The 22,592-nt window shown below is 46.7% G+C and overlaps 1 protein-coding gene across 7 annotated transcripts in view; it reads left to right on the top strand.

Annotated features, from left to right (window-relative positions):
• Window positions 1-384, top strand: part of AK8 (adenylate kinase 8) — a 136,415-nt gene extending 136,031 nt beyond the window's left edge. For 6 of the 7 annotated variants that reach the window (XM_059891497.1, XM_015473664.3, XM_059891496.1 and 3 more), the window contains one exon: window positions 45-382. In XM_059891497.1, the coding sequence (XP_059747480.1) occupies window positions 45-282 (238 nt within the window). In that variant the 3' untranslated portion in view covers window positions 283-382. Of the gene's footprint in view, window positions 1-44 lie in introns of all 7 variants that reach the window. The other variant, NM_001206250.1, reaches the window with a different exon arrangement.
• Window positions 385-22,592: the final 22,208 nt, after the last annotated feature.

Below are 22,592 nucleotides of genomic sequence, written 5' to 3'. Positions count from 1 at the left end.
CTCTGAGCTGGACCAGGGCTCACTGGCTTCCCCGCCTCTCGCAGGTACCACCTCATGTACAAGCCGCCTCCGACCATTGAAGTCCAGGCCCGTCTCCTGCAGAACCCAAAGGATTCAGAAGAGCAGATCAAGCTGAAAATGGATCTGTTCTACAGGAATTCCGCTGAGCTGGAGCAGTTCTACGGGGACGCCATCACCCTCAACGGGGACCAGGACCCGTACACGGTCTTCGAATACATTGAGAGTGGGATCATTAATCGCCTACCCAAGAAAGTCCCCTGACAGGTTTTGAGCTGGGAGCATCCCTCAGGAAGACGGAGTTAGCCCTTCACCCCCAACCCTCTGGAAGATCAGCCAAGCCAATAAAGTGCTGGGTACAGTCTCGTGGGTCCTGGAGGTGGCCAGAAGCTGGCCTTGTTTCGGGGTCTGGGAACGCAGGACGGGCGCAGCCCGGGGAGGCAGTCAGGTTGACCGTGGCGGGCCAGGTCAGACCTGGGATGCGGTGTGGCTCCAGCGGCCATGCGCTGTGCACCCTGGGGTTGTCGCTGGATCCTCATTTCTTGCAGCCAAAATGGGTAAAAATAGTCCCTGCCTCACAGGGCTGCTTTGGGATGAAACGAGATGACAGGAAAAGCTCTCAACATAAAGCCCAGCACACGCTGCACTCTCTGTGCATGTTGTTCTACCGAAGCCACTGTCTCCAGAGCAGCCTGCCCGGTAGAACTCTCTGGAATGACTGATGTGCAGCCAACACAGCGGCCGTGAGCTCCAGGGGACTGTCGAGCACAGGGAACGTGGCCATTGCCACTGAGGAGCTGTGTTTTACAATTGTCCTTAAGCTTCTCTAATTTAAGTATGAACGGCCGAATGTGGAGAGCGGCTGCAGGGTCAGTGCAGTTCTAGACACACGCGGCTGCTTCTAAGACTTGCTGGAAGCCCTTGGAAGGCCTGCCTCTGGGTCCCGCAGGGCCCACAGCACACAGCAGGGACCCTGGGGGACAGGACAGTGACATCTCAGGGTGACAGAGCTCTTGATCCTCTTCCATGAGCTTCCCCCGCCCCCGATTATTATTATTATTTTATCTTGTTAGAAAGGTACTTGGATGATTCCCACTGAAGCTGCAGAGGGTGAGTGACTTGCCCGAGGTCTGTCAGATCCATGGCTACACCTGAACCCAGCACTCTGGTGCTCTCTGCCTGCAGGCCTCAGGGGGCCTGGCCAGCCAGGGTCCAAGACAAGGACTCGAGCTCCTGGGCTCTGGGTGGTCAGGGACTCTGGGTCTAATGGCTAAAGCCCCTTCCAGCCTAGGGCAGCCCAGAGTCCCCCCAGCAAAGATCTGACCCTAGCAATGGCCGTTGTGACCGCTGGCAGCCGGCTGCTGGGGCCCATGGAGCCAGGCCTCCGGGCCTGCCCTCTGGCCTCTGCCAGGGTCACGGCAGGGTGAACCCCTAAGGCCTTGGCCAGACCTCCCAGGATTAGGCCCCCTCTCTAGAGGCGACATCCGGCCACAGCGCTTCCCCCGTGCCTAGTGGCCCAGCCCGCGACTCTCTCTCCATCCTGCCCAGGTACTGGGTGCCACCTCTTGACACTCCATCAGGCCTTCCCATGCCCCTGCCCCTCCCCTTCCCCACCCCACAGGGAACAGGGCATCTCCCCCCAAAGCCCCCTGACTCTGGGATCCTGCCCGTGGAGCCTCCTCAGGCTCCGGAGGCCCCAGGAGAGGTCTCGGGTCCAGACCATAAGGCCAGGCTGCTGTGCTGTGCTGAAACTCTGCCCACGTGTACCCAGCACCCCCGACTGCAGGAGACAGAAGATCGGGAGGGTGGCCAGCACCAGCCTAGCCAGGGGTCACTCCCCTTGCTCTGCCTGCCCTGCTGCGTGTCATCCTGGACACCAGAGACCGCAGCCCCAGTTTACTCTCCAATGGAACCCCATCCCGATGCAGATCCGTAGCTCAGGACATCACAAACACTTGTTCCGCTCACACAGCGCTACTTGCTCTGTGCACAGCCTCCTCTCTCTCTGCCTGCCCCGCCCCGCACAGAGCAGCTGTCCTCGCTCTGTGGGGCAGGTGATGTCCCCACCAAGAGCCTGGACTGTGGACCCTAGCAGCCTGGGTCCCCATGCTGCTGTGTGGCCTGGGGAGAGTTACTTCACCTCTCTGGACCCTTGTAAAATGAATGAGAAGGGTCGCTGCCTCCTAGGCAATACTAGGCACATACTGTGGGATGGAATGATGAATACATACACCAAGGCTAAAAATAGGGTGTGGCAAATAGTATATACCATAAATGCGGTTCTTCTCATTGGGGTTCTCACAGCTCTCCTTGAGGTCAAGGCTGTTTTTCTTTTTTTATCCCTAGATGAAGAAACTGGGGCTCAGAGGAGTCCAATAACTTGTGGACGGCTGCATGTGCTAAGTGGCAGCAGGGGTCGGGACCTGGGTCACTCGCTGCTCCCAGAACTCCAGGAGATGACCCGGAGGCTGGTGCTTTGCCCTCAGTCGCCTTCGGGGTTGCTAAAGGCATCCGGACTCGCGGGGCCCCCTGCCTTCTTCCCTCCACCCAGGTGGACGAACGCCCCCGGAGCTCCTTCCCGCCGCCTCCCAAAGGCCCCGGCGTCCCGGATGCCCCGATGCAGGGCCTCGGTTGGGTTCCGGCGCCGCCGCAGAGCCGGAAGGCGCGGGCTTCATTGAAATGCGCCCGGCGCGCGATCCCGGGCGCTCCCCTCGGGTGTGCGCTGCGGGGGTTGGCCCGACATGTTCCCGCTCATGTAGCTCGCTCCCTCCGAAGCGACGAGCAAATGACATTCGTCCTCCGCGCCCCTCCCCCCAGCCACCTGGAGAACATTAGCATCCGGTCCCAGCCGCAGCGATGCCGATCTGGGGGCTTTCCGGCCCAGGAGAGGCCCAGTCCTGTGGCTGGAGGGGAAATGTCGTGTTAATTCCCAGATGAGGGGCTGTGCTTGAAGTTAAACTCTGAGGTTTGATTAAGGTTAACTTGCAAGAGAACAATCGTGCTTTTGTCGTCATTAAAGCAGTCCCCTCGTTCACCTCCAGCCTCTTTTCCTGTTGTCACTACAAGCTCTCCCCTCCTTCTCTTACACCTGAGCCCCTGGTTCCGCTCTGTGTTTGTCCAGCCCCTCCCTTCCCTGATACCCCCGGCACTGGGGGATCCAGACGCTCTAGAGGATCCTTTGGGGTTTCTGCCCGTCCCCACCCCGCAAGTGTGTCTCCTGTGGGACCTGGAACTAGTTGCCGCTGCTGAGCCCATGCGTATGTATACCTGTGCTTCCTCTGAGCCGGCCAATCAGCTTCTCTCTCCCAGGAATCTGGGAAGAGAAGAGAGGGCACAGGTCCCTCTCCTCCTGTGGCTTGGGGAAAGAAGAGGATGCTGGGGTTTGTCTGGCCCATGCGCAGCACAGCAGAGCAATTCAAGTTCATCTGGAGGAACCAAGAGAGAGGCAGACACATGCCCGCCCCATTCATCCCACAGGTACTTGTTGAGTGCCTACTGTGTGCCTGGCACTAAGCATACAGCAGACGGGAAAAAAGACAAAAAGCCCTGTCCTAATGAGTCTTGTGTGCGCGCATGCTAAGTCGCTTCTTCAGTCGTGTCTGTGTGACCCCATGGACTGTAACCCGCCAGGCTCCTCTATCCATGGGATTTCCCAGGCAAGAGTACTGGAGTGGGTTGCCAGGCTCTCCTCCAGGGGATCTTCCTGGCCCAAGGATCAAGCCTGCGTCTTTTATGTCTCCTGCATTGGCAGGCGGATTTTTTACTGCTAGTGGCAACTGGGAAGCCCCATTGAGGCTTTGTGTGTGTGTGTGCTGGCTAAGTTGATTCTGTTGTGTCTGACACTTTGCGACTCCATGGACTGTAGCCCACCAGGTTCTTCTGTCCGTGGGATTCTCCAGATGACAATTCTGGAGTGGGTTGAGGCTTACATTTTACCAAAAAAATGACAGAAATGAGAGAGAAAAAGACACCACCTAATTTCTGATAGTTCCTAAGATCCATCTCTGCCCCTAGGTCCCCTGAAACAGCCCTGCACCCTCCCAGCCAGCTCTTTTTTCCATAGGGGATCAGATAAGGTTCCTGGGCACAGTGCATAGAGTGTGTGCCCAGGGCCAGGCAGCAGGTGGCAGGGAATTTAAACGTAGTCAGGACTCACAGGAGACCCCCTAGGGGAGGTGACGGTGGCTTGAGGGCTGACTTCTGAGGCACATGAGAGTTTGAAGGCACAGGAAAAAGTGACTATGAGTTGATCATGGAAATGCTGCCATTAAAAAATTGAAACATGATTATTTTTATTATTCAAATGTTAACTTATAAAAAAAAGCCAAGCAGTACATCAGAAGCTCATCCCTTAGGAAGGAAAACTCCCATCCTCTCCACAATAAAATCCTTAGGTGTCATTCGCTGGAGATAACTGTATTTCAAAGTCTGAAGTAGATGGATGGATGGATGGATGGACAGATGAATGAGTGGACAGGTGGACAGATAAGTGGTATAAATACACCGATGGGACGGTATTTTATATATTGCCCTGTAACCTGCTTTTTTTAAAAACTGTGGTAAGAACCCTGAACAGATCTACTCTCCTGAATTTTTCAGCATACAGTACAGTGTTGACTCTAGGCTTATTGTTGTGAGCGACTCTCTAGAATTTTTATTGCTCTCGGGTAACTAAAGCTCTGTACCTGGGGAACAGCAGCACCCCACTCTCCTCCCCCAGCCCCTGGCAGTCCCCGGCCTGCTCCCTGCTTCTGTGAGCTTGACTATTTCAGATCCTGCATGTCAGTGAAATCACGCAGTGCTTGTCCTCTGTGGCGGGTTGATTTCACCGAGCAAAATGCCCTCGGAGTGCACCCACGTCGTCACATAAGCCAGGCACCTTTCTTCAGCAAAACGCTTTCCTGATTTTTTTTTCCCCGCCAGCCATTCAAGGCCATCAAATAAGGTACCAAGTCACCAATGCGGTCATTCCTTCCCCAGGGCAAGAGGGCTGGGCTTGGTTCTCAGCGGTCACTTCTGCTCAACCATAGACTGGTTTTTAGTGATGGCCATGTGGTGAAGTCCAGCGTTTCCTGTCAAGCTCTCGTTGCCTTTGCAAATCTTTCCCACCCGGACAGGATGACACTATAGTGTAATTTACGTGTAAATAGCCAACAGAGCACTAACTGAGTCATACTTCAGAAACCGTGGGACCCTCCACTGATCTCTAAGAGGAGAGGAAGAACAAGCAGGGACCAGCTCACAGGCCCAGTGCACTGAACCTGCCGCCTTGGATCCATGGGGAGGTTGAACCACAGGTGTGCCCGAGTTGGGGTCTCCTTTGCAGTGATAACTTTATAAGCTCTCTGCAAAGCCACCAGAGCTTGGAGGTCGTGGTGTGTGATGGAGAAGATGCAGCAATGTAAACTTTCCAGCCACATCAACTTTATTGAGATATTCCCATATCATAGAAATTGTTCATTTAAAGCAAGAATTCATTCATTTAAAGTGTATTAAATGCAGATGAGGGTCCCCGTGAGAGCTGCCTGCACACCCCCCCACGAGTTTTTAATGAGACTGTCATCACAAAGTGCTGGAGCCAAGACAGACACTGGAACTCCCCTGCAATGCTGGGGGGCGGGAGCATTGGTTTAACCATTCACAAGACCGTGAAGCAGACGTCTACCCACGCTGCTCATGGGTGCCTGCCCCTTGACCTGGCATTCCTCTCCTAGTAGTGCCAAGAAAAATGTGTGTGTCTATATACAAACTTGTTAACAGCAGTTGTGTTCGTATTAACCCTAAACTGGAAACAATACTGTCTATCAGTTGTGACATATTACACAACTGTGTAATAGATTTGTGACAATAGAACAAACCCCTGATAAAGGCCCCAGTGCAAGTGAGTCTCACAAGCAGACCTGGAAGACTCGATGTTATGATCTGATGTGGATGAAGTTCCTGAACAGATACAAACGCATCACTGCTAACAGAAATCAGAAATAACTAAGACCGCTGAGCGGATCATTGCCAGAGGAAGGGCGTTGGTGCCAGGAACCTTCTGGACGCCGTCAAGTTTTCATCAGTCTGGGTAGAAGTTATGCCCAAATCTTGAGCCATACACTTCATTATGTATATGTTAATTAAAAAGCTGAATGCATTTGGGATAGGCCTAAATGGCAGCACACGTGGATATGTGACTGAGAAGTGTGAACGAGGCATAACCGGACATTTTACAGAAGAAAACATGACCAGCCGACTGAATATATTAAAAAAACCCTACCTTGTTAGTAACCGGGGACGTGCACACTGTACTGGGATGGTGCCACATGCTCCCAGACTGGCAATAATCTAACAGCCTGGCAGCGCCTGGTGTTGAAGGAATGTGGAGCAACGGGAACTCATGCAGACTGCCAGTGGGGGCGGGGAAGCGACCAGCTTTGGAAGTGACCGGGGTCACCTGGGAGAGTGAAGCCGCAGTGTGTGCACGCGCATGTGGAGGAGCACCATGAGAGGTTGCACGTGAGTTCACAAGTGTGTTAGCATCCCCTGAGGTGTTCACGCAACTTGGAGCTTCTCAGAGCCTGCCTCCGGCCGCTCAAAAGACGCTCGCCTCCTTGGGTGCAGCCAGGCATGGGCACCACTTTGAAAACATTTTTCCAGTTATCCAGCACATATCTGGCTACTGGCCTGGCGAGGAAGCTGAAATGCAAAGAAGGGCAGAGCTGAGAGAATCAGAGACTCAAGGACTCAGACCTGGGGCTGGATTGAGCCCCCCCCAACACCCGGCCTCCCCTGAAATCCCGAGAGACTCTTGGAAGCACCTGTCTTTAACAATCACCCCACTCTTCCAACACTGGTCCGTGTCTCCAGTGAGCAGACCTGGGCGGCAGATGTGATGGTCTCTTGTCGAAGCGTCACAGCTGGAGGACCATCCCCGCTAACACGGTCATTGCCTCCCTCTCACCCCTGACTTCCTTGGCTTGTTTGAAGGAGAAGACAGGGAAAGGAGGAGACGATAACAGAACCTGAATGTGGAAACATAGCCAAGGATGGCGTTAGCCATGGTTGTGGGCTGGCTGCGATCCTGGCAAGGATGGGGTCCTTCCTGTTAACTGCAGAGAGATGCCCTTGGAGTCCTGGGCTTCTCTCTTCCGCTTAAAAGCTCTTTAGTTCATGTTTGAGGACCATGGTTTGTAGGGTGAATCAGTGTCCCAGTATCCACAGGTCTGAAGGCGTTGTGGGATTTTCAATGTTAAAACCTGACCAGTCTTGGACAAACTGGCATGAGTTGGTCACCCTACCAGGCTGATCAAATCTGGGACCCAGGGGCCAGCTGCCCTCATGGTTGGAGATACTTAGCAAAGCCTGCGGCAGAGCATCAGTGACAATCCTCTGTACTCGTGGTCACAGCTGCTAAGGAGGAGGAGGAGGTAAGGAGGAAAGGAGGGACAAACTCCAGCAGACCCAGGAAACCCCTTCCTTCTGCAGTGTCCTTCCAGCACCTTCTATTGACAAGCTGAGCATCGTGCTCATTGCAAAGGAGGGACGCTGAAGGAGGGAGCCCTTTAGAGCCGAGGTGGCACTGAAGGGTGTCTGGAGCTGAGCATTGAGCATTCAGTAAAGCGGCACACGTGTATCATGGACCTGCTCCTTTTTTACTGCTGTGTAGTATTCCTTTGTGTGGATAGTCTACATTTTTTAATATATTTACCTATTGATGGGCATTTGTGTTGTTTCCAGGCTCTAGAATATTATGAACAGAACTGTCATACACATTTATATCATTTTTTTTGAGGGTTCTTTTTCTATCCAGAAACCTTGCTCAGTTCAGTTCAGTCGCTCGGTCGTGTCCGACTCTTTGCGACCCCATGAATCACAGCACACCAGGCCTCCCTGTCCATCACCAACTCCTGGAGTTCACCCAAACTCATGTCCATCGAGTCGATGATGCCATCCAGCCATCTCATCCTGTCGTCCCCTTCTCCTCCTGCCTCCAATCCCTCCCAGCATCAGAGTCTTTTCCAATAAGTCAAATCTTTGCATGAGGTGGCCTAAGTATTGGAGTTTCAGCTTTAGCATCAGTCCTTCCAAAGAACACTCAGGACTGATCTCCTTGCAATTCAAGGGACTCTCAAGAGTCTTCTCCAACACCACAGTTCAAAAGCATCAATTCTTCAGTGCTCAGCTTTCTTCACAGTCCAACTCTCACATCCATACATGACCAAAGGAAAAACCGTAGCCTTGACTAGACGGACCTTTGTTGGCAAAGTAATGTCTCTGCTTTTGAATATGCTCTCTAGGATGCTCATAACTTGCCTTCCAAGGAGTAAGCGTCTTTTATTTTCATGGCTGCAGTCACCATCTGCAGTGATTTTGGAGCCCAAGAAAATAAAGTCTGACACTGTTTCCACCGTTTCCCCATCTATTTCCCATGAAGTGATGGGACCAGATGCCATGATCCCCGTTTTCTGAATGTTGAGCTTTAAACCAACTTTTTCACTCTCCTCTTTCACTTTCATCAAGAGGCTTTTTAGTTCCTCTTCACTTTCTGCCATAAGGGTGGTGTTATCTGCATATCTGAGGTTATTGATATTTCTCCTGGCAATCTTGATTCCAGCTTGTGCTTCTTCCAGCCCAGTGTTTCTCATGATGTACTCTGCATATAAGTTAAATAAGCAGGGTGACAATATACAGCCTTGACGTACTCCTTTTCCTATTTGGAACCAGTCTGTTGTTCCATGTCCAGTTCTAACTGTTGCTTCCTGACCTGCATACAGGTTTCTCAAGAGGCAGGTCAGGTGGTCTGGTATTCCCCTCTGTTGAAGAATTTTCCACAGTTTATTGTGATCCACAGTCAAAGGCTTTGGCATAGTCAATAAAGCAGAAACAGATGTTTTTCGGGAACTCTCTTGCTTTTTCGATGACCCAACGGATGTTGGCCATTTGATCTCTGGTTGCTCTGCCTTTTCTAAAACCAGCTTGAACATCTGGAAGTTCACAGTTCATGTATTGCTGAAGCCTGGCTTGGAGAATTTTGAGCATTACCTTACTAGCGTGTGAGATGAATGCAATTGTGCGGTAGTTTGAGCATTCTTTGGCATTGCCTTTCTTTGGGATTGGAATGAAAATCTCACTTAATTCTGAAAATTTACCAGTGGGTTCTTTTATACTTTTTTGATGCCCAGTCATATTGACTGAGAATATGGTGACTATTTTTTCCAATTTTTATGCCTCTCTCTCCCTCCCCTTATTGCAATAGCAGGACCTGTAGTACAATGCTGAGTAGGAGTGCTAATCGCAAGTCTCTTTATTTTCTTGTTCCTGATCTCAGTAGAGTTCTCAATATTTTGCCATTAAGCCTAAGTCTTTTAGATATATGTTATTAAATTAGGAAGTTAACTGTTCCTTTTCCAAGATTGCTGAGATGGTTATTTTTAAAAAAATCATTATTATTGAATTTCATTGATCTTTTTCCATCTTTTGAGATGATCACTTTATTTTTCTCTTCATTTGCTGTAGTAAACTGCAATGATTGGTTCTTTCTGGTTCATTTCTAGAGTAAACTACTTTGGTTGTGATGTAGTATAATTTTTGTTGTTGAGTTGCTAAGTTGTGTCTGACTCTTTGCGACCCTATGAACTGCAACATGCCAGGTTTCCCTGTTCTTCACTATCTCCCAGAGCTTGCTCAAACTCATGTCTGTTGAGTCAATGATGCCATCTAACCATCTCATCCTCTGTTGCCCCCTTTTCTTCCTGCCTTCAATCTTTCCCAGCATCAGGGTCTTTTCCAGTGAGTTGGCTCTTGCCATCAGGTGGCCAAAGGACTGGAGCTTCAGCATCGGTCCTTCCAATGAATATTCAAGGTTGATTTCCTTTAGGATTGACCAGTTTGATCTCCTTGCAGTCCCAGGAACTTACAAGTCTTCTCTGGGACAGAGCAGCAATGATGATCCTCTACAGTGGTGGTCACAGCTGCTGAGTAGGAGGAAGAGGATAGGGAGGAAGGAAAGGAAGGACAAAATCCACCAGACCCAGGAGGCCTCTTCCTTCCACAGTGTCCCTTCCACACCCTCAAATGACAAGCTTAACACCACAGTTAGAAAGCATCGATTCCTTGGCACTCAGCCTTCTTTATTTTTATTATATATTAAATATATTTAATCATATATATAATGAATCCATTTTGATAATCTTTGTTTAGGAGTTTTGCACCTAAATTTTTGCTTGTCTGTAAGACTGGCTTTGTCTTGTTTGGGTTCACACCAAAGCAGATCCTGGGACAAGGAGGGTCTTGGGAACTGGGAGGTGATCCTAGGAAATACGTGTAGGGATGGGAGACAGGAAAGGGAAAGAGGTCAGTAAAGTCTAGGTTGATGGGCAGGATACTACTGTAGGTTACCAGGTGCATCCCATTGGGGGATCCTCCAAAAAACCATGGGAACACCCCTTGAAATCATTCCTCCCAGGGACTAACCCTCATTTCTCATTCCCCATTGCTTTAGAGTTGCCCTCAGGGGAGTTGACTCCCCAAGACTACTGCTATCTGGCAACCAAGTAAGTCCCTGGGGTGCCAGAAGAAGCCCTCAGACAGGAGAGGAGAGAAACTAATGCTCAAGCTGAGAAGGTGTCAGGTACTGCTGACACTGCTACCACATCTAACTGTGGACTCAGGGGAGTCATGAGCATATGTGAGAGGTATCCACAGTTTCTGCTACCATCCACCCCTTTGGCTGCCCACATAATGTCCTTGCTGGAGCTGTTTTAGGGTAGTGGCCAGCACAATCCTCAAAGCAAGCTTTACAGAAGAGAATTAGTATACAAAAGACCCAAATAGACAAAACAATCTTGAGAAAGAAAAACAGAGCTGGAGGAATAAGGCTCCTTGACTTCAGACTATAATACAAAGCTACAGTCATCAAAACAGCATGGTACTGACAGAAAAAGAGAAATACAGATCAACAGAACAGGGCAGAAAGCCCAGAGATAAACCCACACAAACATGGTCAACAAATCGATGACAAAAGTGGCAAGAATATAAAATGGAGAAAAGACAATCTCATCAATAAGTGGTGCTGGGAAAACCGGACAGTTATGTGTAAAAGAATGAAATTAGAACACTCCCTAATACGATACACAAAAATAAACTCAAAATGGATTTAAAAAGGATTACTAGAACCAGCCCTTTCTAATGGCAGAAAGTAAAGAGAAACTAAAGAGCCCCTTGAAGAGGGTGAAAGAGGAGAGTGAAAAAGCTGGCTTAAAATTCAACATTCAAAAAATGTTGGAATGTGTGGAATCTGGTTCCATCACTTCATGGCAAACAGGGAAAAAATGGAAACAGTGACAGGTTTTATTTTCTTGGACTCCAGAATCACTGTGGACAGTGACTGCAACAATGAAATTAGAAGACACTTGTTCCTTGGAAGAAAAGTTATGACAAAACTAGGTAGCATATTACAAAGTAGAAACATCACTTTGCTGACAAAGATCTGTAAAGTCAAAGTTATGGTTTTTCCAGCAGTCATGAATAGATGTGAGAGTTGGACCATAAAGAAGGCTGAATGCTAAAGAATTGATGCTTTCAGACAGTGGTTTTAGAGAACTCTTGAGAGTCCCTTGGACTATAAGGAGATCAAACCAGTCAATCCTAAAGGAAATCAACCCTGAATATTCACTGGAAGGACTGATACTGAAGCTGAAACTCCAATACTTTGGCCACCTGATGTGAAGAGCTGACTCACTGGAAAAGATCCTGATGCAGGGAAAGATTGAAGACAGGAGGAGAAGGGGATGACAGAGGACAAGATGGCTGGATGGCATCACCAACTCAATGGACATGAGTTGAGCAAACTCCAGGAGATAGTGAAGGACAGGGAAGCCTGGTGTGCTGTAGTCCATGGGATCCCAAAGAGTTGGACATGACTGAACAACTGAACAACAATAGTCAGTGACATTGAACATTTTTTTATGTGCTTTTTGACCATCTATATGTCAAGGCTGTATATTGTCACCCTGCTTATTTAACTTCTATGCAGAGTACATCATGAGAAATGCTGGGCTGGAGGAAGCACAAGCTGGAATCAAGATTGCCGGGAGAAATATCAATAACCTCAGATATGCAGATGACACCACCCTTATGGCAGAAAGTGAAGAAGAACTAAAGAGCCTCTTGATGAAAGTGAAAGAGTAGCATGAAAAAGCTGGCTTAATGCTCAACATTCAGAAAACTAAGATCATGGCATCCGGTCCCATCACTAGATGGGGACACAGTGGAAACAGTGGCTAACTTTATTTTTCTGGGCTCCAAAATCACTGCAGATGGTGACTGCAGCCATGAAATGAAAGTTATGACCAACCTAGACAGCATATTGAAAAGCAGAGACATCACTTTGTCAATAAAGGTCCGTCTAGTCAAGGCTATGGTTTTTTCCAGTGGTCATGTATGGATGTGAGAGTTGGACTATAAAGAAAGCTGAACGCCGAAGAATTGATGCTTTTGAACTGTGGGGTTGGAGAAGACTCTTGAGAGTCAGTCCCTTGGAATGCAAGGAGATCCAACCAGTCCATCATAAAGGAAATCAGTCCTGAATATTCATTGGAAGGACTGATGCTGAAGCTCAAACTCCAATACTTTGGCCACCTGATGCAAAGAGCTGACTCATTTGAAAAGACCCTGATGCCTGGAAAGACTGAGGGCAGGAGAAGGGGATGACAGAGGATGAGATGGTTGGATGGCATCACTGACTCAATGGACATGGGTTTGGGTGGACTCTGGGAGTTGGTGATGGACAGGGAGGCCTGGTGTGCTGTGGTTCATGGGGTCGCAGAGTTGGACGTGACTAAGCGACTAAACTGATGTCTTCTTTGGAAAAATGTCTATTTAAATCTTCTGCCTAGTTTTGGATTGGGCTTTTTCTTTTCTTTTTTTTTTTTTGATATTGAGCTGTGTGAGTGGTTTATATGTTTTGGAGATTAATTCCTTGTCTGTTACATCATTTTCAGATATTTTCTCCCATTCTGTATGTTGCCTTTTCAATTTATTTATGATTTGCTTTGCTGTGCAAAAGCTTTTAAGTTTAATCAGGTCCAGTTTGTTTTTATTTCCATTACTCTAAGAGATGGATCCAAAAAGGTATTGCTGTGATTTATGTCAGAGTGTTCTGCCTTTGTTTCCCTCTAGGAGTTTTATCGTGTCTGGTCTTACATTTAGGTCTGTAATCCATTTTGAGTTTATTTTTGTGTGTACTTTTAAAGAGTGTTCTAATTTCATTCTTTTATATGTAGCTGTCCAATTTTTCCAGCACCACTTATTAAAGAAGTTCTTTTCTCCATTGTATATTCTTTCCTCCTTTGTCATGTATTATTGGCTGTAAGTGCATGGGTTTGTCTCTGGGCTTTCTATCCTGTGCCAATGATCTGTATTTCTGGTTCTGTGCCAGTACCATACTATTTTAACAACTGTAGTTTTTTTAGTATAGTCTGATGTCAAGGAGCCTTATTCCTCCAGCTGTTTTTCTTTCTCAAGATTTCTTTGGTTATTTGGAGTCTTTTGTGTTTGCACACAAATAAAAAAATTTTTTTGTTCTACTTCTGTGAAAAATGCCATTGGTAATTTGATAGGGATTGCACTGAATCTGTAGACTGCCTTGGGTGGTATAGTCATTTTGACAATACTGAGTCTTCCAATCCAATGAAATATCAACTACCTTTTGATTAATGTTTGCATGGTATAGTTTTCCATCCTTTAAAAGTTCCTATATCCTTATATTTTATCACTTTTAACACTTAAAAAAACCAGTCTGACAGTCTTGCTTTGATTGGATGGTTTATTTATATTTGATGTAATTACCACTGTAATTACTGCTCTATTTTAGTGTAAATCCATTATCTTATTTGCTTTTCATTTTCACAGACTATTCTGTTAATTTTTTCTCCTTTCTTGCCTTTTGTTGTTGTTGTTCAGTCGCTCAATAATGTCCACCTCTTTGTGACCCCAAGGACTGTAGCATGCCAGGCTTCCCTGTCCTTCACTATCTCCTGGAGCTTGCTCAAACTCATATCCATTCAATTGGTGATGCCAACCAACTGTCTCATCTTCTGTCATCATCTTCTCCTGCCTTCAGTCTTTCCCAGCATCAGGGTCTTTTCCAATGAGTCAGGTCTTCATATCAGATGGCCAAAATACTGGAGCTTCAGCTTCAGCATCAGTCCTTCCAATGAATATTCAGGGTTGATTTCCTTTAGGATTGACTGGTTTGATCTACTTGAGTCCAAAGGACTCTCAAGAGTCTTCTCCAACACCACAGTTCAAAGCATCCATTCTCCAGCACTCAGCCTTCTTTATGGTCCAACTCTTCACATCCATTCATGACTACTGGAAAAACCATAGTTTTGTTGGCAAAGTCTCTGTTTTTTAATATGCTGTCTAGGTTTGTCATAGCTTTTCTTCTAAGGAGCAAGTGTCTTAATTTCATGGCTGCAGTCACCATCTGCAGTGATTTTGGAGTCCAAGAAAGTAAAGTCTTTGTTTCCATTGTTTCTCCATCTATTTGCCATGAAGTGATGGGACTGGATGCCATGATCTTCATTTTTTGAATGTTTAAAGTCAGCTTTTTCACTCTCCTCTTTTACCTTCATCAAGGGATTCTTTAGTTCCTCTTCACTGTCTACCATAGGGTGGTGTCATCTGCTTATCTGAGGTTACTGATATTTCTCCCAACAATCTCAATTCCAGCTTGTGCTTCATCCAGCCTGCATTTCTCATGATGTGCTCTGCATATAAGTTAAAGAAGCAGGGTGACAATATACAGCCTTGATGTACTCCTTTCCCAACTTGGAACCAGTCCATTATTCCATGTCCAGTTATAACTGTTGCCCGTAGTTGTCTCTTGTGTTGTTGGAAGAGGGTGTTTGCTATGACCAGTGTGTTCTCTTGGCAAAACTCTGTTAGCCTTTGCCCTGCTTCATTTTGTACTCCATGGCCAAACTTGCCTGTTACTTCAGGTTCTCTTGACTTCCTGCTTTTGCATTCCAGTCCCCTATGATGAAAAGGACATCCTTTTTTTGGTGTTAGTTTTAGAAGGCCTTGTAGGTCTTCACAGAACCATTCAACTTCAGCTTCTTTGGCATTAATGGTTGGGGCACAGACTTGGATTACTGAGATACTGAATGGTTTGCCTTGGAAATGAACAGAGATTATTCTGTCGTTTTTGAGATTGCACCTAAGTACTGCATTTAGGACTCTTGTTGACTATGACAGCTACCCCATTTCTTCTAAGGGATTCTTTCTAAAATGTTCTGGTTTCCGTCCTCCATGAGCTTAATTAAAGACCCTTTGATTTTCTTTAAGTGTTTAGAGAAAAAAACGTATCCAGTCTCACATGGATTAGTTATGCCTGCTCCTAGACAGGCCTCAGACTACAGAACCAAACACTCCTGACTTGCAGGCATGTTTTGTTTCAGAACCTCAGGACGTTCTGTTTGCTTCCCACGTTCATAGCCTTGCTCTCCCGCCTCCCCTTCCTAGTGCTCTTTAACTGCCTTCCACCTGACGCCACTCTAGAATTTCCTCTGGTGCTTTCATTTTCCATTCTTGTTTGTCTGAACATGTCTGACTTTTCTGCCACGCTCTGAATACGAGGTTGCAAGTTACTCTCTCAGCCCCCAAAGGCCCCTGTTCACTGCCTTCTCATCTTTACCATTTCCATGAGAAGTCATCTTTAAATCTTACTAATTTTTTCTTTTTAAGGTTAACTTGTTTTCTTTTGAGAAAATATTTGTGTTTTTTTTTTTTGCTTAAAGTTTTTTTTTCTCTTTGATCTTTCAGAAGTTTTATTACCACACATTGAGGCATGTATTCATTTTCTTTCTCCTGTTTGGTGTTTCTGGTTGTTCTCACCAGGAGGATTTGTCTGAATCACATGCTTATTGTTGATGAAATCCTGGTAATGAGCACTTCACTTAAACACTCACCAGATACTCGTCAACTGACATTAAGTATTTGTGGTCTAACAGCCTACTGAAGCTGTCTGATTTCCCCTTACATTCCTCAACTTTCTCTAGAATAAACCATTGAAGGCATTCTGCATTGATTCTGGGGCCCTTGCTGACGGCCATTTCTCTGAGGCACAGCTCTCCCCCTTCTCTTCTCGAAGTGCCTTTGCTGGTGCTGGGTGGGGCAGAAGGTTTCTAACCCTTGCTACAAACTGGTGAACCCGACAAAATATGCACACAATATACAAATAACTTGATTATTTTATTTATTTTGAATAAAAAAAGTGGCCAAGATAACAATACTAGTGGCTCTGCATACAAAACACAACATAATTGAGGTTATTTCACATTTACAAAACTGCCATTATGTACAGCACTGGATATTCACAGCAACTTTAATAGACTCTAAGTACTAGAATCATAAAGAGCAATTGAGGGGGGAATGCAAAATGGGAAAAAGTTTAAAAAAAAAACCCAACAATCTTTTGTTAACTGGAAAATTGGCCAACCAGCTAACTGGTAAAGAAAGAGAATTGCTATCCTTTCCTTTAGTAATAACTAAAGTAAGATTGCCCCACAGGACTGCATTTGATGAACACCCTCCAAAATTTCCACTTCATTTTCTCTATAATCTTTCCCACTTCAAACTTTGCCCAGAGACTGCCGCCCTTTTATCATATAAAAGCTCAGGACACTAGTATGTCTTCAGGGCAAGAAGATAACTAGTGCCAAGGAGACAGCATGGTCTGCTTCAGCTCAGGAGACCCAGCTGAAATCCAAGAAAGAATTTTGCCCTCTTCCCATCATTAGTACTTTGCAGTTCTCAACACAGCGGAGAAAGTAAACCAAGCTTCGTCATAAAGGTGGCAGGAAGCTACTCACTCCTTCTCTGTGTCACCAGCACCTACGCTGTGCAAGGCACTTCACACTCGGCACTGCAGGAACTCCCAAGACAAGACGACAGTTCCTGCCCTCGAGGAGCTTACAATCTAATCGTGGACACTATGTACATATGTACAGTGCAGAGAAGCAGTGGATTCCTCTGGATGGGGTATTCCAAGCAAAATGTGCTATTTAGTCTCAAGGCTGTTTTACTTACATACTAAAAGTCTAAAACATACCACCTAATCAGATGGTAAGAATTTTAAAAAGTCCCCTTTCTATAACCCAAGTTTTTGGATGCCTGTTCTTTTTATTTCAAAAAAGATTGCATGTAAACAAACACGTAGTTTGAAGCCAAGCACAAAGATAGCACAGGCATAGGATAAACATAGAATATATGCCACTATACACAACATGGGCTTATTTTCCTATAGTCTTATTTCTGTATTCCCAAGTTTGATACTCACTTTCCTTTCAAACAAATCTGTGTTAAAGTCTTTAAAAAGTCATAATTCATTTTTGCATTTACTTTTGCATTAGTACCAAAAACAAAACACCCTTGACCTCACCAATCCATTAGCCAAATGTCAAACTGATAAAATACAAAATGCTTCAAAGCCACCACCTCTTACACCATCCAATGAAACCACTTCATGGGACCTTTTTATGAAACTAACAGGATCTCATGATAGTGACGTAGTCAAGTTTTTACCTTAGAAAAATTTACAAGATTTAGAGTTTTGAAATTCAATTCCAGCCAACTCATTAACAGTATTTCCACTAGAGAGCCCGCACCTTCACTTTCTCGTATCAGGATGAAAGTGCCATCACTCCCTGCTTTGCAGCCCCTCCCAAGCCTGGAATGAAGGGATGAACACCATGCAGGGAAGCCACTAACACTGTGCTAAGTAAGCTCACTGCCTAGGATCAGACCCTATACTAAGTCTCTCCCCAGAGTATAGTTACAACCTAAAAAAAGCAAGACAAGAAAAGTTGAATCACCTAATCAAAGAGGCTGTGGGGGGTGGCGGGGTGGATGTTAAATATGCATATACCAAAAGGACTAAACTTCTTTATAGGACATGTATATTTATAAACAGTCACTTCCCTGTTAAAACTTACTGATTCCACAGCAGGTTTTCAGAAACAGCCATCATAAAACACCACACATGCCAATGGGAGGCTGCACCCTGCTTACCAGACTCAGGCCAGCCAGCCAGTCCTGATGCTGATGTGTGTCGTGCCTCGGAAACTAGTCTTCATCTTCTGAAAAACCCAGCTCTATACCAGGACTGTGATGCTGTGGTGAGTGGTCATTAGAAGCAACTCTGCAAATGTGACTTAATTCAATATGCGCCGTGCTTAGTTGCTCAGTCATGTCCAACTCTTCGACCCCATGGACTGCAGCCTGCCAGGCTCCTCTGTCCATGCAGATTCTCCAGGCAAGAATACTGGAGTGGGTTGCCATGCCCTCCTCCCAACCGGGGATCTTCCCAACCCGGGGATCGAACCCAAGTCTCCTGCATTGCAGGCAGATTCTTTACTGACTGAACCACCAGGGAAGCCCTAATTCAATACGACAGTCAAATTGCACACACTCTAACATCAGTTTGAACAACAGACATGAAGATCTTAGCTCCAAAAACTGCTTTTAGGGTCAAGAAAGAGCAGTGCAAAGCTCAATACCTATAAGACTTGAGACATGGCCCAAAACTCTGCTTTCAACTGTCAGGTGATGCTTCTACTAAGAGCCGAAGTGCAAGCGCCTCACTTGAGCTCCGTTAGAGGCATTCTAACAGTCCAACAGTGTCGAGGGGGAGGCTAGATGCTCAAGCCACTGTGTGGTGACCAGCCCTGCCGAGCTCCACCCACACGGGAGCAGTGGGAGAGTGCACGGAGGTGTTCACGCTCCACAGCCCATGGCAAGCTAGCATAAAGAAATGCATTATCTATCTGGGTATTTGCTGTCTGTGCTGTCCAATCTCTAAAATGAAAAAAAAGGGGGGGGGGTGCAAAACCTACTTTCATTTAAAAATTTGAGGCCTGCTGACCTGGAATATAACCTGAATTTTTGCTTGTCAGGACTTACTGGTGTGAGAAGCAGAGCGGGTGTGGCAGGGAGCAGAAATGCAGTCCATTCTGCCTGAAATCCAGTTTGGAGGTGCGGGGCACTCCAACAGGGAGACTTTGAGGAAAAAATCAGATACAGTTTATTGAGCTCTTAACAGCTAACACTATTATATTACCTTCAGCAAGAAAAACTACTGTTTAATAGTTCCTTATAGGAAGGGAAGCCTTCTAGGAATGTAGTTTTTAGAAATTTTATCACAAACCTAATTTTCTATCAGACTGATAGCTCAGAGGGTGTCCTAAGGCTGAGAGAAGGAAAGGGAGGGAAATAGAGAGGGCCTCTCCTAGGAGGAGGAGCGAGGCAGAGAGGGGTCAGGAGCAGCGGGGATAGACAGACGGGCGGGCCTGTGGAAGTCGGACACTGACAGCAACTCCTCGTTTCACTCTGGGAGCTATGGCAACTCGCGTAACACGGTTCAGCGCTGCCCAGGGAGCGGGGACTCCATAAATGCAGCTCCGTATTCTTCCTGACAAGACCCATGAGCCTTGATTTCTTCTGTTTCTTAGCTCACACCATCACAATTACAACAGAACATATTTTAATATTTAATTATTACCCCTTGACATTCTTTTAACCTAATTAACTGGTGATGGCTGCTAACAGCTCTAGTCCCGATGCCCAACATTAACATTCTCAAAAACTTCCTAGACGAAGAAGCAGAAAAATGTCACACTCCACCACGAGCTTCACCAGTGCTTCTAATAACTTCTGACATTGAAAAATAATTGGTAGTTTTGGCAGATATGATAACAGGCAGAGATGGCTTGAAGTCTGGGTCGTGGACACAGGAGGATTTCAGAATGAATATCAAGCCTAACAAGCTACCAATTTCTTATCTAGGATAATGGGAACAAATTAACCTTAAGCAGGGAAGATGTGACACAGGTGTGGATCAGGTTCCCAAGATGCAGTGCTGCCTTGGCTTCAAAGGTCCAGTCGTGGAGGACCTTTGCTCCTGCACCGTCACACAGAGCAGCGGCATCACTGCCACTGCATCCATGCCTATAGAGCTATAGAGCCTACAGAGCAGTGACAGCTGAAACTAACTTGAAACACACCACCCAGGCCAGGGACATTTCAGGATGGAAGAGAGCGTACGGTACATGTAAACCAGGAGAGGCGGCCAGTCTGAAGACTCCCGGTGTCCTGCCCACTCTTCCAGGGCTTCAATGCTCAGCACTGTCGCCATGTGAGCTGACGTTTAGGACATTCAGAAGGGTACTGTGTCTGTGACGCTGCCATTAACTCACAGTCACCTCTCATCCTCACAGGTCAATGGATTAACCTCCATGGAAGAGGGGAGGGGTGAGGAAACAGGGGAGAACTCCTGACTCAGTGTGCAGAAGTTTAGGCTGAGGGAGGTGTTAGCTGGACTTCAAAGTCTTAAGAATGCCATTGGGCAGAGCCCCTGTACAGAGAAGCCCCTTTCCAGTAAAATTGTTGCCAAGTTTACCCCTACAGATATACAGAATAACTCAGGCAACCCTTTTTAAGTTCACTCCTAAGAGTCAAAATTTCCCCCCAAATGCACAATAGATTTCAATAAAAACTTAATGTATGTTTTAAATGGCAGCACCACAAAGTTCTGCAATAATAACAAAGCAAGTACTAACTCTGATTTGTTGCTGTTGCTCAGTCCCTCAGTCATGTCCGACCCTTTGGGACCCCGTGGACTGCGGCATGCCAGGCCTCCCTGTCCTTCACCGTCTCCCGGAGCTGCTCACACTCATGTCCACTGAGTCAGGGATGCCAGCCACCTTGTCCTCTTGTCCCCGTCTCCTCCTGCCTTCAGTCTTTCCCAGCATCAAGGTCTTTTCCAATGAATCAGCTCTTCACATCAAGTGGCCAAAGTATTGGAGCTTCAGCATCAGTCCTTCTAATGAATATTCAGAATTGATTTCCTTTAAGATTGACTGGTTTGATCTTGCAGTCCAAGGACCAAAAAAATAAGTGAAACTAAGCACACTATGGAGAAGGCAATGGCACCCCACTCCAGTCCTCTTGCCTGGAAAATCCCATGGATGGAGGAGCCTGGTGGGCTGCAGTCCATGGGGTCGAGAAGAGTCAGACATGACTGAGCGACTTCCCTTTCACTTTTCCCTTTCATGCACTGGAGAAGGAAATGGCAACCCACTCCAGTATTCTTGCCTGGAGAATCCCAGGGACGGAGGGGCCTAGTGGGCTGCCATCTATGGGGTCGCACAGAGTCGGACACGACTGAATCGACTTAGCAGCAGTAGCAGCAAGCATGCTATGGCGGAGAAGGCAATGGTACCCCACTGCAGTACTCTTGCCTGAAGAACCCCATGGATGGAGAAGGTTGGTAGGCTGCAGTCCATGGGGTCCCACAGAGTCGGACATGACTGAAGCGACTTAGAAGCAGTAGCAGCAAGCCTGCTATGGGGCTTCCCTGGGGTCACACAGAGTTGGACACGACTGAAGTGACTGAGCACACATGCACACAAGCACACTCCGACTGTACAAACCACAGCAGTGCCTCGATAGGATCTCAGTTTTTACTGTCATGTTTGCTATAAAGGCTACAACTTTCTGGGCTGTGCTCTTCATGATCTTCATGAGACTTCCCCGGTGGCTCAGATGGTAAAGCGTCTGCTTGCAATGCAGGAGACCCAGGTTTGACCCCTGGGTTGGGAAGATCCCCTGGAGAAGGCAATGGCAACCCACTCCAGTACTCTTGCCTGGAAAATCCCATGGACAGAGGAGCCTGGTAGCTACAGTCCATGGATTCGCAGAGAGTCCGACACGACTGAGCGACTTCACTTTCACTTTCTTTCTTCATGATCTTAATGCTGCCTAGCTCTCTTTCTCTTGATAATCTATTGAACATGGTGGACCCTGAAGTCTGGACAAATACTCCACTTGAAATTGCCACCAAAATGAGAAAGACAAGCAGAAGACACCAGCAGAATGAAAAAGCAACAGAAATACAGAATTAAACACAGGAGACAAAAATTTGAATGGGAAACGAAAGACATTTCCAAGCAGACTGTTTGGAAGCGCCTCATAAAGGCTCGTCTCCAATATGTATGGACAGAGGGGGAAGATACTAGGAGGGAGACACTATAGGAGGGAGCAGTGCTTGCGTTACACACTCTCCAAAGAACAAGTATTTCTCAGCGAGTCACCTCTGGGAGACAGTGGAGGACAGAGAAGCCTGGCAGGCTGCAGTCTGCGGGGTCGCAAAGAGTCAGACATGACTGAGAGACTGAACAAAAACAACTACTCGGCGAGGGCAAAAGTCTTTCACTAAGGATACAAAAATGAAAAATAGTATGAGTTAAATTTCACATATTCTATTTCCTATTCAACTTCTCAGAAATATGCACCTTTTCAAGGTGCGGGCATTACAGTCCTGTTAATAATTAGCACCAATCCCTCAGATACTTATTTAAAAATCCAAGAACACTGTAGTTCTAGAATGTCTATTTTTGATTTTAGGTTTTAAGACCAATTAACGTCTAACATCTCTTAACAGCCCACAGAAAAATACCTGTGTTATAAATATCAAGGATCTTTGCAGAGAGAAGGCATTCCCAGGCTCTGGTTGACCCAGCCACATACAC

This window comes from Bos taurus, chromosome 11, assembly GCF_002263795.3.
Source record: "Bos taurus isolate L1 Dominette 01449 registration number 42190680 breed Hereford chromosome 11, ARS-UCD2.0, whole genome shotgun sequence".
NCBI classification, from domain to species: domain Eukaryota; kingdom Metazoa; phylum Chordata; class Mammalia; order Artiodactyla; family Bovidae; genus Bos; species Bos taurus.
The sequence above is the reverse complement of the archived record's forward strand: the minus strand, read 5'-3'. Positions and strand labels throughout refer to the sequence as shown.